A 15,204-nucleotide genomic window follows, 5' to 3' on the forward strand; every position below is an offset into this window, starting at 1 on the left:
GCAACGGTTACGGCGCACGTCGCAAGCAAGGAACTTGACTCCGACCCCGAACCCGACCCCAACCCCAACTTAAAAATCACCGATTCGAGATATCTTTTGATTCTTCTCACCGATCGAGTAGTTGTTATCGACTCCTTTTAAATCGACAATTGTTCATCTTTCAATCGTTATTTTCAAGCATCTATCAAAATCAATTTTTATTTAATATCTTATTATGATATGCATGTACGTAAAGTATGTATAGCTTGTGTATAAAATGTACGAATGTATGAATGCGTGCACGTGTCAAAGTATCATTGTAAATTTAGTTATTTCGAAGCAGCTTCAATTTAACAAATATACATCTTAAATATATCACAGAAAATATATGATATGAAGTAATCCGTCACTCTTGTAAAAAGAGAATAGAAATTTTTTTCCAAATTACTCCAAGTAATTCCTACAATTCAATGAGAAAATAATAAAATATAGTTATTTATTCTAACAAATCTTTCTACCTTTATCGGCTCATGTATCACCTGATTTTATTACTGAAAATATTTTCGCTACAATTGAAATCTCATAATATATATTTTATAAAAATCGAGATGTTTCGTAAATGCTAACATATACATAATAACAATAGTTTTATTCTGCTACAGAGTATTAATAAAATAAGAATGCCAACTTGATTTAAGCGGAACGTTATATTTCATTTCTCGCTAACGTTTCGTTTAAGCTTCAATTTCGAATATCTTTCAATGAATAAGTCATTTCAAATACTTCTTCGTCGACGTATTACATTTTGCACATTTTGCACACAATTTTGCGTCTGAAAACGATTTCATATCAACTAAAACTAACGATATATTTCGTAACAAGTGAAGAGTTGCATAAAAAATTCAACAAAATGAACTATTGTACGCTGTTCTTGGTGAAACTTTCTAAATTTTATAAGAAATATTCTTGCAAAATTTTAATTATATTACAGACAAATCAAATTATAAGTTAGTTGTAAGAAGTTAAAATTAAAGTTAAATAAACCCTGTACACAGGATTAATTACTTAAGAGATGTGTTTATTATTTCACTGAATAAAATAATCAATTTATTCTTTTTATAAACTATATGTTTGAAGTAAGTTTTATTGGAAAGGAAAATTTTTGAAGGAATAAAATAAATAGAGAATACAGTTAATTTAAAATTGACTAGATATGCGATTAATGTCTTAGGAACAGGTTATTACATAAAGTTCGACTTTGTTATCAAAGAATAATTTTGTATAAAATTATTTTTCTTCGTTACAATGATTAAACTGCAAAATGAGTACGCTGAAATCCTTGACTCAAACTTTGTAATATAGTTTGCACCTCAGTTTCGTTTTGATGATAAAATACGTATGCGTCAAATTTGGTTGCTAAGTTACAATTAGTGTCTCTGTAAAGTGAATTAAGAGTATATTGAAATAAGCTAATACTACTTATCGTTATAAATAAAAGTACAAAATTATTTGCATTACCCTGCGATAAATGCAAAATAATTAGGAATATTTCCAGTACGACCCACAAGATGAAATTTCCATGTAACTTTGTTTACATATTACCTAAACATTTCAATAAAATGTACTATTATGATATTATAAATTTGCATATATATTAAACATCATATTTACATACTGTATTATTTGAATCTTGAGTCACTCTAATTCCTAATTCTAAGCATTCAAATTTCACAGATATTGATTTTATATCTTCTGACCTCAATACTTGTAAAATTGCTTTCTCTATTAGTTTAACATGTCCTTCTGTACCAATATATACACAACCACAATATTTAACAGAAAATCCAGCGTTTAGTGACTCGTTCTCTGGTTTAGACATTTCAGTTTTCTCACTCTCGTTATGTATCTCAGAACTAAATTTTTTTAAAATTGTTTTCAAACCTTCGATACCTGAATTTCTGATAAGGTGCACAATTGGTGCATATAATTCATAGGTCTTTTTATTACGATGCTAAAAATCCACGATATATATTAGAAATACATACTATATATTAAAATGTTCTATTATTTTAATATACATACTTTAATTATGTGTAAAGATACTGGTTGACCTACAGTTTTTTTCATAAATTTACGTAATTGTCCTTTGGTATTAGACGTTATAGCATTTTCATTTATTTCATCTAATACATCTCCAATTTCAACTTTATCCTGATCAAAATAAAAATTAAAGAGAAATTACAATTTTAAGTAAAATAATCATTTTATATAAGTATTTAAAAGAATTATCTTATTTATTACATCTTCTGCAGCTACAGAATTTCTGTCCAAATTAACTATTAAAGCTTTTCCTTTGATAAAACTGTAATAATATAAAATATTACTTGTGAATATTTCACGATGTTTAATAATAAACATTTAATTTTCTACCATAAGTAAATTCCTTACCATAAAGAGATACCCAAGCTTTTGCATGGTACTAATTCTAAAGCTAAACATTCTGGCAATTGCCAAGATTCATCCAAAAAACTAGAATTCCGTAAATTTAATTTAAAATTTAATTTACTGCTTTGCAGTAATACTGATAAAAATATTTCACCGAGTATATTATCTCCCAGAATACTGTTTTTATCATAATAGTCAGTAGCCATTAATGGTGTTCTAACCTGTGAATTTTTACGTGCATAAAAATTAATATAAATAATGTTATAAAAACATAACAACTATTATGAAGCATTAAAAATGTGCTAAAAGAATGATTGATTATAATTTATAAATACCAGCAGTTCAACCGGCATATGAAGGCACTTTCGTATCAGACATGTCTTAATTAAAAGCCTGAAACGCCCAGTTGGTGTATACACTTTGGGATTTTGTTTCACTTGCTCGACTACCAAAGAATACGTGCAACAGGAGCTACAATAATATTATTAGTTTCTTGAAATATTAAAATATTAGAATATTATGAAATAATTGAAACAAGTTGTACAAAATATTCATTATGTTTTTTACAAACCTAAAATGTTTTTCTGCAATTTCTTCCAACCAATACCAAGCATTAGGTAATTTTGAAAAACCTATGGGATTTAAACGCATCAATATACCTTTTTGGAAACATCTTTCTAAACTCTTATAAAAGAACAGCAGATGTTCATTGTCATCATTAATCTCAATCTCACATTCAAGTAATTTTCTTGTCAAACCTGAAAGTACCGTATCTGTTATTCACTAATACAGTTATCGTGTTGTTTCATAATTTCTTAACTTTAGGATTTATAAGATGCTAAAACAGAATAAAAATGAAAATATGCTATATTTTTACAATTCAAATACTTTTAATATCAATAAATAAAATAAGAGATGTAACCACTGTTACAGAAATTAGATTATTTTATTGTTATTATAATATTAATTATTCGAAGTCTTTTTACATTTTAAATATTTCTGTTTATATTATTTAGCAAGGTGTAAAATAATATAAAAATAATGAAAGTTTTAATAGGTATTGACTTTTATAATAAAAGTATTAATATTTATTATAAAATAATAATCTGTTTATTAAAGGAATATTCTAACCTAGAAGAATATTGTATCATTCGGTTACCTTTCAGTTCTTTGATAAGAGGATTTGAGACAGTCATGGCATCATCGATTTCAATTATTGTCATGCATTGATAATTTTTATATTAGATATACTAGATCTTAATTAGGAATTCTCAATATTTAAGAGAAATATCATTTTAGACTAACTTAATCATGTATTATTGTTTCAGTTGTCTGGATGCATATTCCTCGTACATATGTTAAACATTACCTTCGTTAAATCTATTACATTTATGGTACACATGTTGAAAGTATATATGTAAGTACATATATATATATATATATATATAGGCTATCTAGAAATCGTTGAAGAAAAAGTCTACATTAGAATTAAAGTTCAGATATAACACGTGCCTGATATTAATTTATTGCTACCTGTTCGAAGTGTATCAAGTATTCATATCTAAAGTATTTAAGAGATTAAATATAATCAAATTATTAATACACGTAGGTAACTAATTTTCTATTCTTGCGTATTATTTAATCAGTTATAAAAATAAATAACATTTAAAATTAAAACTAGAGGTTGTACATGTATTTTCTGCAATTTTGACAGATTTTCTAAGTGATTATATACATGCAAATAGCTTCGAAAACCGATAGAAATGGCAACAACTGTGCTTAATATGGACGAAATAAAATCTAGAGCTTTAAAAGCTTTTGTAAAAGAGTTTGGAGAAAATGCGAATATTTGTGCATGCGCACCCGGTCGCGTAAATTTAATTGGAGAGCATACTGACTATAACGAAGGTTTCGTTTTACCGATGGTAAAAGTTATAATGTTTAAATAAATATTATATAATTTTTACATTAAATAAGATAATTAAATTTACAATTATTTTTGTTCTCATTCAACAAAAGACATATTTCTGTAACATCGTTTCTAATATTTATTTTTCGATATAATATGTGACATTAAGCATTCAAATATTTATTCCTCATTTATATATATATATATATATATATATATATATATATATATATATATATATATATATATATATATATATGAAATTTAATTGAAAAGAAAAAATACATTAATCATATTTATTTCCTTAATTTTTATCATATTATTGTTCTTTATCTGATTTTGTAATTGTATTAATACAAACTATTGTTACATTTTCCTCGATATGTATAAATTATCACTTATACATGATAATATATAAATTATAAAAAATTATTAACTATTTTTTCACTTAATTTTAATAACAGGGATGTATTATCTGTGGAAATAAATACTAAATACATGTGTATTAATTATATAAATATTATATATTATAATATATTATAATAACGAATCAAAGTATAATATAACGTAGCTTTATGAATATCTAGGCATTGCCTATGGTTACACTGATAGTTGGTAAAGTTAGCAATGCAGGAAAATGTAGAATTGTTTCCATGAGTGAAACTGTTGGGTTTGAAAATCGTACTGAATTTGAAGTTAGTCCTCGTAAAAATATACAACCAGGAGAACCAAAGTGGGCTAATTATGTGAAAGGATGTATTGCAAATTTTATTTGTGAGTTTAATTGTTATTTACAAAGGGTATAATAAATACAATTACGTTATATGATTTATTTAAAATGTTATTTGTAGGCGATGTGCCACCATTTAATGCTGTGATTGTGTCATCTGTACCAATTGGTGCTGGTCTGAGTAGTTCAGCTGCGTTAGAAGTAGCTACCTATACATTTTTAGAAGCATTGACTAACGTAAAATTGAGCAAGCCAGAGGATAAAGTATACTTGAACAATTATATAATATTATTAATTATTAATTTCATTGAAATAAAAAATTCCTAAGGAATATTTTTCAGGCTGTTGCATGTCAACATGCTGAACATGATTTTGCTGGAGTTCCATGTGGCATCATGGATCAGTTTATTTCTGTGATGGCAAAAGAAGGTTACGCTCTTCTTCTTGATTGTAGAAACCTTAACACTAAACAAATACCTATGTCACAAATAAATGATTATACTTTTCTAATTGCTAATTCTAATACTCCTCATAAATTAAGTTCAAGTGCATATTGCGAGCGTAGAGATTGCTGTTACGAAGCTGCGAAGAAGTTAAATAAGAAAAGTTTACGCGAAGCGTGTTTGAGTGATATCGAAGGTAGGAAATTAATATGGTTATATTAAAACGCAATATTGTTTCTTTTATTCATTTTATTTCATGTTTAGTCTTAAGGTCGCAAAATGTATCTGAAAAATGATAAAACTAACTCGTCATGTAGTGACAGAAATTCAAAGAACAGTCGATGCTGCAATTGCTTTGGAAAAAGGAGATTTGCATAAATTTGGTCGATTAATGAATGAAAGTCATGATTCTTTAAAACACGATTACGAGGTCTCATCTGTAGAGTTAGATACATTGGTATCAGCAGCAAGAGAAGTAAATGGTGTGTTAGGAAGTCGTTTAACCGGTGCTGGTTTTGGAGGATGCACAGTAACATTATTAAAGAAAGATGCGATCGATGAAGCAATCCATCGGATGAAGGCTAAGTTAGATTTTGTTATTTTTGTTAAATATTTCTATAATTTGTATAATTTCTATAATTTCTCAATTGGATAAAAATGTTGAAAGATAATGTTTTTTACAGATATTCTGGAAATGCAACATTTTATATAGCAAATTCTGCGATGGGTGCAAGAATTTTGGATATAAATTGACCAATAGGATTGAGAAAAACGAGTAAAAAGTAAAATAACTTTGAGTAAGAAAAAGTTAGGGTAAGAAAAGAATGTAAAAAAAGAAAAGGAAATTATTTTCGTAATTACATTAGTTAAATATGTTTAATTGAAAAATAGAGGTGACATTTTCTCAAAGAAATTTGTATATTAATCTAATTTTATTGAAATTTTGATTTTTATGACATGTAATCTAAAGCTTGGAATACCGTGCCTAAAGTATTCTTTAAGTAAAGAATATTTACAAGATATTTTTGGAAATAATATGAGGTATAAACGTATATTAAATAGATTGTAAGCTATTTTTAAATAGACATGTACACGTGTATAAAAAAAGAAACGATGTAAAATACTATTTTTGCTTACATGGATTTGCGTTGGTATTATATAGATTTGTGTCATTTATATGTTTATATATACACCTTAGAAATCGACTTATATTCAATGATAATACAACCTTTTGACAGAATATTAATAGTTGAACTTTTCCACATATTTCCTTATAATACGGACAATTAATTCACATCGCTAATGCATATGAGATTTTCGGTAAAGAAATTTTGATTTTCTTACGTATAAATATGTGAAACGTCATGTAATTAATTGTAATTAACTATTGCGTCAAAATGGCTAATTGTTACTTAATAATAATTATTATTCTATTTTTTTTTTTTGTATTATTCTCATCGTAATATCGTCTATATTATTGTTTGTCTTCGTGTTAATATAATACTGATATATAAAATAAAAAGAAAAAGGAAAGTACTTGCAGGACGGAATTTTTAAAAAGCTAAATATGATCAGTATCCGTTCATAGTAGCCAATGAAATATTGGAAAATTCTGGAAATAAATAAAAACTTGATATAAATTATACATGTAGATAGACAAGTTTGTTTTTTTATTAAGCATTTGTATTACCTTTCAAACAGTCATTAAGTTCAAGTTCACTAGAACTACACCTCAAACCGGAAGGTTTTACACCTTTGAAAATTTCAATGACACTTGGTTTCAAATTATGAAAAATCAAAGGTTGTCCACGTTTCGAGAAATCTTCCGTTAAACTTTTTATTCCCTAAATAACGGAATAATGGAGAAAATAATGGTAATAGACGAGTTATTAGATATTATTAAATGAATTTTACGATCGATAACTTTGTAACTTGTATGTTTGGATAGTATTTTATAATATACCTTGGCGGCTGTAAAATCTGCTGCTTGAATGTGCGTAGAATCTATGACAATAGGAACGGCGGTTCCCTGCTTCGTACCTTGCTTACTTATTACAGCTCGCACGTACTCGACACTCGGAAAAACAAGACTTCTGTCAGGAGTTATGACAAGATATTCATAACCGTTAATACTCTGAAACAGTATTGGGAATAATATAAAAAGTGCGTGAGAGAGAGAGAGAGAGAGAGAGAGAGAAAGGTACATGTGAAAACTTTCTTACCGTATCTTTATGTACTCGCAATGACGGCCTTGCTGAAGCATAGAGTAGGAACAGAACGTTTATACCGATACCAATTACTATACCTAGTTCGAGTCTTATGAAAAGACAGCATAAAAATGTAGCTACTGCTGGTATGAGATCAATTTCTGAAAAAGAAACGATATATTAATTACATTTTTCCAATATTTGCTAGACAGATAGATTCGCGGAATATATATGTTTGAGGGATTTCTCAGATATTGTTGAGAAAGTTGAAGCAAGGAAAATAAAAATGCTTTATAGCTTTGCAGTTGTTCGTAAAGAATGGCTGGTATAAAAATTAGCATTCTATAGGGATATTCCGTATAAGGAGAAAAGAGAATAAAGTTAGTTTATGTTAAATTGCGAGTTTAATTGGTGGAATAACAAGGGAAGAATAAAACTAGGGAACGTTTTGGTTTGTAAAATAATAATAAATAACACGTACTTTTTGTTCGCCATATGGGTTTGATTACGTGTAACTCTACCATGAAGATAACCGCTGCAATGATGATCGCCGCAAGGGCGGCATTAGGAATATAGTACAAATACGGAGTGAGGAACTGAAGTGATACAAGTACTAAAACGCCAGTATAAACACCGCCAAGAGTTGTCTTTACTCCAGATGAATGATTTACGGCACCGCGACTAAGGCCACCGCTAACGGGCATCGAAGAAACGAAAGCCGAGACAACGTTACATGCGCCTAAAGCCAACATTTCTTGCGTTGCATCGATTGGTTTACCTTCATCTGCAAGGAAATAGACGTTTACAATGGCTAATTTATAATTTTTCTAATTTCTAATAAAGCAACTTTGAGAATGGAGGAGAAACGTATGGGGGGAAACTTACTAAAGACTTTGGCAATAGAGATGGCTTCTAAAAGGCTCAACAAAGGAATGACTAGACATCCGGAGCCTAGGGCGGAAACCATGTCGACGAAGTCGTAAGTTTCGTTCTTGTGGTAGGTTTGAAATGGTGGTAGCCGAAATTCCGGAAGTCCTTGTTTAACGTGGCCCGTCAGTCTAACAGGCGAGGAACCCAAGTGACTTTCTAGAAGCCAGCATATAACGCCGCAAACCAGCACCACGAGAATATTTCGAGCCGTAGATAGCAGCCAGAGTGATTTTTGCATAACTACTTGTACTTTCGACGACATTTTTGCAGCTTTCTGCATAAATGGTATGTCTTTAATTTTCTGCAAGAAGAAAGATGTAAACAGGGATGTACGGAGAGGAAGAGGTGAAGTTGAAAAATCACTACTAACTCTAAGAAGAAGAAGAACGATTATACAAGTGATGCCCAATGCAGTGTCCCAGAGTTTCGTTTCTCCGATCTTCTCGAATATATTTTGCCATACTTCGAGGAATTTGCTACCAGTGATACGAATGCCTAGGATATCCTTTACTTGGCTGGTAGCAATAATGATTGCTGCTGCTGATGTGAAACCCACCGAAACTGGTCCTGATATGAAGTCCAATAAAAAACCTAACAGCACAAGGTTTCAATGTCCTTATATACACGGATGATAATATAAAATGAAATTTGAAATTATTTCATCGAATATAACGTATAGAATATAATCGGTGAGTCTGTAGTATTTTAGCAGTTTATTACACGTGTGTTTGTTTCGAAAATTTGGAAAATCATGGATGATGAATTACCTAAATGTAAAATTCCCATTAATAAACAGACACAGCCAGAGATGAGGGTTAAAAGGACGGCAAAGTCAGGGCCTAAATCTGACTTTTGTAATGTTTCCCTTGTTAAAATCGCGATAATCGCAGTCGGGCCGACTGGCACATCTTTACAGGATCCAAAGATGGTGTAGACGAAGCATGCCATGAAAGACGAGTATAAACCATACTGCAAAATAGAAAAAAATGTCGAAAAGTGGAATAAGGAATTTCTTTGAATATTGAAACTGATGAAAAGTAATAATAAATGAGCGAAACAAGTGGAAATGACTAGCGACAAATAGTTGATTTCTTTTGTTACCGAAGGCAATTGTTTTTCCCAAGTTTTCCATTCTTTCATTTAAATGTACATAATGTACATAATGTGCGCCTATCTAATTTCACCGTTTCATACTTTAATAGTTATTATCTACGAGTACAAAATATTTAAGCAGTACTTTTTCAAATTCTAATAGATACGTTTCAAACGTCACATCGAATCACGATTTAATATTAAATTTTGAATTGCTAGAAAAGCGAATTATCCTAGAAATATTTCGTACGTATGAAAATTAGCGAATTGGATGATGATAATAATAATAATAATGTAATAGGAAGAACTCGTGGAGAAGGAAGAACGAAGGAGTTTTAGGAGTTTGTATTGCCAGAGTTTTCCAAAGGTACACGGACATATAATACGTTCTTACCTGCAAAGGAAGTCCTGCGACGTTCGCATAAGCTATTGCTTGTGGTATAACGGTAAGGCCTACGGTAATACCGGCAACGAGATCGCTTACTATGTAATCCTTGCGATACTTTTGTATCCACGATGCTATAGGTACTCTTTTATAAAGCAACTTTTTCCTACAGGATCTTCTAATTCGTTGATACAGCCATTTCCTACCCAGAGAGCACAGCAGGTTCTTTTCAGGATTTTGCGCATCTGAAACAAGTAATATCGCGTTAAATCGTGTCACTTTTTCTTATTCGCATCTTTTTTACCACTACGGAGAAAAAAGATATAAATTATATCGAATATCTTTGCTTTACATAGCAGAGAAGATTAGTGGATGTTACATCGATGTGCTCGATGCACTGTAGAGAAATATTTGGAAGAACAATTTCTCTTCCGATCAACCCTTTGCAGAGAAAGTTTATCGAGAGGAGTGCGCAGGTTAAAAGATAATGGTATATGGTATACAGTATATAGAGAAAGACATCTCTACTTAAACACACTATACGCAGCTAATAATAATAATAATAATAATAATAATAATATATAATCGAAGCAGTATGATAAGAAGAAATAGGTATACATCTTGATAGAAGAGAACACTAATCTCGCGAAAAATAGCTGTTGTACATTTGTAGTAATTGGAAATACAAGAAATAACCAAATAATTTGTTGTCAGAATGTTAGGTGATGTAAAAAAAAAGTTACCCTGTAATGTAAGGAACATCGAGTAACTGGCTTAAATGCTAGAAATAATTACGAAGCAAATGGACCAAGTGAAAAGGAATAAGAAAATATTTGATAACAAAGTATCAGATCATTGTGGTAGAACTGGGTGAAATTTCACGGATGTGATAACGATACGTGCAAATGCTCGAGTGTAACAATGATTATCGTACAGTTAACCAGGAGATGTTAACAGTGGAGGATGATAGGTGGAGAAATTAGTTAACACGCGTGTGGAATTCCGGATGGAGGTGTGGATTCTTCGGATCGCGTGACGACCTTTTCGACAAGCGGATTTAGAAAGTACTATGATCGGAATCGAAATAGAAAAAGGAGAAGGTAGAATAAAAATTGCAGTCACGAGGCATCTACATATTAAGATTAGCATAACGTATGCAGGCAGGCGCGCTGCCGGAGTTACCGGATAACTGGTGATAATTGCGTCCAAAAGTGAAGTTAGACAGGTTTAACTGGTTTTCCACGTTAGCACGTGATGCTTGCAAGGAATAAAATTGCCGGTCAGAAAAAACTGATTTCCATTCAATTGACATTATATTTCCTACGTTAAATGAAATTTCACCGAATGTGAAATTTGTAGCCACAGTTTGTAGCTGGTTACGTGCTTTAATTAGGATGATCACCGTCCAACGGATTCATCTTTTAGAAAGTCGAAAGGAACGAGAAGAAGAAACGAATTTCTTATAATTATCATCGATCAGGAAGGACGACGACGTTGGACCAGATTATAAGTGGTATTATCAAGGTCAGTGTTGAAGAAAATGGGAAGTTTTCACTGGATGTTTTTCAGCGGCAATTCGGTTAGAATTTGTACTTGACGTATACTTGGCTATCTTTGTTTCCTGGAAATTTTCATGATTTCGTTCATTCTCCATGCGGTGGTCCATGTGGTGGTCCATGACGAGACTAATTTCTCAAGAATCCTTCGTTTCCTCCTTCCTTAGAAAAAGGTTACCGTGAAATTTATTTTCAACCAGAACGCTTTTTGCCCTCTACCACGCTTGTACAATGATATTACAATACACTTGTCAAACGTTTGTCGTGTATAACGAATCAGCGATGATTATTTGATCACTTTTTTCTGCTCGATTGCGACGTGAAATAATGCGATGTAGCAGTAAGGGACACCGAGGATCGGTGTTTCATCGATTGATCTCATCAAGAGACAAACGTCCGAATAAACATCGTAATAGATAACAGATGAAAACATTTTTCTGAAATTGAGGAATTTTTTTTAACCAATTCTCTTGCCATCGCCATTTAATTTTGTCGAAGAGAAAGAGAAGAAAAGAAAAAAGGAAAGAAAATGCGATTTGAAGGATACTGCTAATTGTTAATTATTTTTTACCGCTGCTACCTAACCCAAACACTGAAATATCGTTTTGCTGGAAACTCTTCTTTAGGTTTAAATTCTACATAAACCTATCGTATATTATACTTTTTGTTGCGCAGAAAGAATTGTTGACAATGACAATGGACAGGCTATTGAATTAAGCAAATTACTCGTACAAGTGATTAGTATATAGTTAAATAGTTATAGTTGTACGAAGAAATAATTCAGAGGATAAAGTTTCGTAATAAAAAGGGAGTAGGAGAAAGTTGAAGAAGAGGAAGAAGAGGATTCAATGGAATAGTGTACATAGACTGTATATCGTGTAGAAACGTAACTTGGAAAATAATATGCTTTGGCATACGTCATTCTCTGAGAAATGGCAACGAAGTGAGTCAGAAGACTGAAGGAATCCGTACCTTGAAATCATTTTTCATTATTAATTATGCGTGTTCTGTTAATGAGTCAAATGCACCTGCTTAACCGCGAATGTGACCGCAATCAAAGCTTCTTTCTTTTTTCCGTCTTTCAATTTCTTTCCTAGAAATTCGTCTTTCGACATTGCCGTGTTTTCCTGAATATTTATTGGAATTTTTCATACGAATTCGATTGGTCGCCTCGAAGGGGAAGACTGGCCAGAGAATTGGTTTCTCTGAGAATTGGTTCTCATAATTTCTGTAGATGGACGCGCTATATCGCGTTATTCGTTACTCGCTGTTCGCATCGATGAATCGATAAGTCTATAATCACTGTAATTACACGATGAAAAAGATTTAAGCAGGCAGCGTTCAAGTATAATTGACTATAATCACACGTTAAACTATCGAATCGGTTGGCGATACCTTTGTAACTATAAAATGCCGAGTCTCATCATAGGTTAACTTTACCTTTCAACATCTCTATTCTAATATTATAGTTATTAAACTGGTCGAAACAAATGCTTTCGGACACTTGATTTTTGCACATCTTTCTTATGACTTCTTTTCTGTGAGTGTGCGCCAGTGTTTCTACCAACTGCAAAGCGAAAGATCTGCTACCCGTTATTTCGATGGGTCTGGTAGCTACGGCGTTAATAACGTAATTTCATATTTATGATCAATTAAAAAAAATTAATGAATTCGCCTTGACACTCCGATGAAGATGTTTTTCGTTTTTTCTTCTTTTTTTAGTCGAAATCTACCTTGCTATTTATTCACAGTTTACCTTAAATGGGATGTTAAATGGAGAATATTGCGACAATCGAGTAAAAGATTGAAAGCACTCGGTTGAATATCGAGTATGAGAATCGGGACAAGAAGGCGAGGTTTGAATAAGTAAAATAAGTAAAAGTAAGTGAAATATTTGTTCAAGAATAACGAATTCATTAGCAAGTGCGTGAAAATATTATAGACGAGTAAACAGTTATGTTATATATTACGCGATATGTAACAGATGTTTATATAGTGGTGGATAAAAATAAGAAATTTGAATAAAGTGAAGGGGAACATGAACTCGACGTGAAAACTTGGAAAATGTTAGTATTCTAATTACAACGCTTAAAATGGTATTAATAGCGGAGGTAATAATTAGAAGGTACTGTCATCTTTCCAGTTACAGTGGATAATTATTCTTCCAACTATTTTCAAATTACGATTAACAAGTGATATTTTACTAGACTTTCGGTGAAGAAACATTAGTTGCACAATTTTAAGAACCAAGGACATCGTAGAACTTTAACATATTTGCATGTCCAGTTTCTATTTAAATTATGCATTCTTAAATTCAATGCCCATTTTCATGGTCATATTCAAATGTCATGGATATGTAAATGCGTGTACGAACTAAAGTAACGGCATTTTAATAAATCTACCTTAATACAAGAAGAATGATACGAGTAGATTTTGCTGCTTCAGTCTAGATGACAGCTATACTCTTATTATCAAATCGGTGAACAATTCATCAAAATGATAAAAATTTCGTCAATTAACAAGATGGATCGAATACTTAGTTAATTTATAAGAAAGAGTAATCCGTAGATTGCAAGAAATATTTTCATCTTTCATTCGTTACACGTAACTATGACACATTTCTTTGTATATATATAAAAGAAAGAAGAAAGAAAGAAAGAACTTTTTTTACAAACAAGCGCATACGATAGACTTGTATTTTTTAAAGGCACGTTAAAATAATTCGTTTTTAAGATTAATTCGAATTTCTAAAATGCTGTAATCTATAATACACGGTAAACGGATAAGGTATTTCTCTAAATATATATCGCGATAAATGAAAAGATGAAAAAGGGAGAAACTTACCACTGTCGTTTAGAGTTTTGTTCTCTTGAGCTGAAACATGGATGTTGGTGAACCTGTTTTCGAGCTCGCTGGTTTGATCGAAATCATTGTTATTGCTTCGAAGCGGATCCTCAAAGGCAGCGTTGCTGTATCCGGTTAACCGAACTTGCTTCCCCGTTTCGAGGTCGAATTCTTGGATATTGTATTTGGACATGTTTGCAGGGGAATTATTCGACGACACAGAAGAGAAGAGAGTCGGCCAATTTAACGATTTCTCCGGGAGATATCGATGTCTAAGGGAAGCAGAGTTGCAGGAGGTGCGCTCAGAGGAACTCCATTGTTCAATTCATACGCGTTGTGACCCTGAAAAACAAACATACCTAATTAATTTATTACTCCGACCAATTTACCGTTAGATTTCTTTTCATTCGCTTCCTAACATCGCTTCCCCTTTGCCAGCTTTGCCCTTCGTTCGTTACACCTTTTACCAAGTTGAATTTCTTAACACGTAGCTGCATTCAAGGACCTCTATTTTCTCGCTGCACCACCTTTTTCCTTTCTTCCCGTTACGTTACTTTTATTTTCGTACGTTCGTCAAATGTGTTTGCATTTCTTTCACCTCTCGGATCAAGTTATTTTGTCCAAGTTAAACAAGGAAATGCGATGCCATTTTCTTATTCTTTTTCAAGCGGATACTGTTAAAAG

The 15,204-nt window shown here is 31.5% G+C and overlaps 3 protein-coding genes across 3 annotated transcripts; 1 reads left to right on the plus strand and 2 right to left on the minus strand.

The window, feature by feature from the left end:
- Nucleotides 1–1,288: 1,288 nt before the first annotated feature.
- On the minus strand, nucleotides 1,289–3,620 carry LOC143220866 (uncharacterized). Its single transcript, XM_076446451.1, is given in 10 exon segments — nucleotides 1,289–1,415; nucleotides 1,498–1,541; nucleotides 1,543–1,581; nucleotides 1,655–1,990; nucleotides 2,062–2,190; nucleotides 2,281–2,341; nucleotides 2,428–2,645; nucleotides 2,760–2,895; nucleotides 2,996–3,182; nucleotides 3,584–3,620. Coding segments are annotated over 10 exon segments (1,314 nt in total).
- A 567-nt stretch (nucleotides 3,621–4,187) lies between these two features.
- LOC143220864 (galactokinase-like) lies at nucleotides 4,188–6,259 on the plus strand. The gene is given in 7 exon segments (XM_076446449.1): nucleotides 4,188–4,349; nucleotides 4,921–5,107; nucleotides 5,185–5,327; nucleotides 5,405–5,702; nucleotides 5,771–5,797; nucleotides 5,800–6,091; nucleotides 6,190–6,259. Coding segments are annotated over 7 exon segments (1,179 nt in total).
- An 818-nt stretch (nucleotides 6,260–7,077) lies between these two features.
- Nucleotides 7,078–14,713, minus strand: LOC143220865 (sodium-independent sulfate anion transporter-like). The gene is made up of 10 exons (XM_076446450.1): nucleotides 14,521–14,713; nucleotides 10,130–10,365; nucleotides 9,411–9,612; nucleotides 9,014–9,234; nucleotides 8,599–8,944; nucleotides 8,195–8,497; nucleotides 7,729–7,874; nucleotides 7,470–7,640; nucleotides 7,197–7,350; nucleotides 7,078–7,118 (listed from the first exon to the last, which is right to left on the minus strand). The coding sequence occupies exons 1-10, from the start codon at nucleotides 14,711–14,713 to the stop codon at nucleotides 7,078–7,080; spliced, it is 2,013 nt and encodes a 670-aa protein (XP_076302565.1).
- Nucleotides 14,714–15,204: the final 491 nt, after the last annotated feature.

Source organism: Lasioglossum baleicum, unplaced genomic scaffold, assembly GCF_051020765.1.
Source record: "Lasioglossum baleicum unplaced genomic scaffold, iyLasBale1 scaffold1683, whole genome shotgun sequence".
In the NCBI taxonomy this organism is placed as follows: Eukaryota; Metazoa; Arthropoda; class Insecta; order Hymenoptera; family Halictidae; genus Lasioglossum; species Lasioglossum baleicum.

What these genes read in the sequence shown, in the direction of transcription:
- LOC143220865 (XM_076446450.1), bottom strand. Translation starts at nt 14,713, where the DNA reads ATGTCCAAATACAATATCCAAGAATTCGACCTCGAAACGGGGAAGCAA. An exon ending in TCGCAGGACTTCCTTTGCAG is followed by an intron (nt 9,613 to 10,129) that starts GTAAGAACGTAT and finishes TCTATTTTGCAG; the next exon opens with TATGGTTTATACTCGTCTTT. An exon ending in ACCCATATGGCGAACAAAAA is followed by an intron (nt 7,875 to 8,194) that starts GTACGTGTTATT and finishes TTTCTTTTTCAG; the next exon opens with AAATTGATCTCATACCAGCA.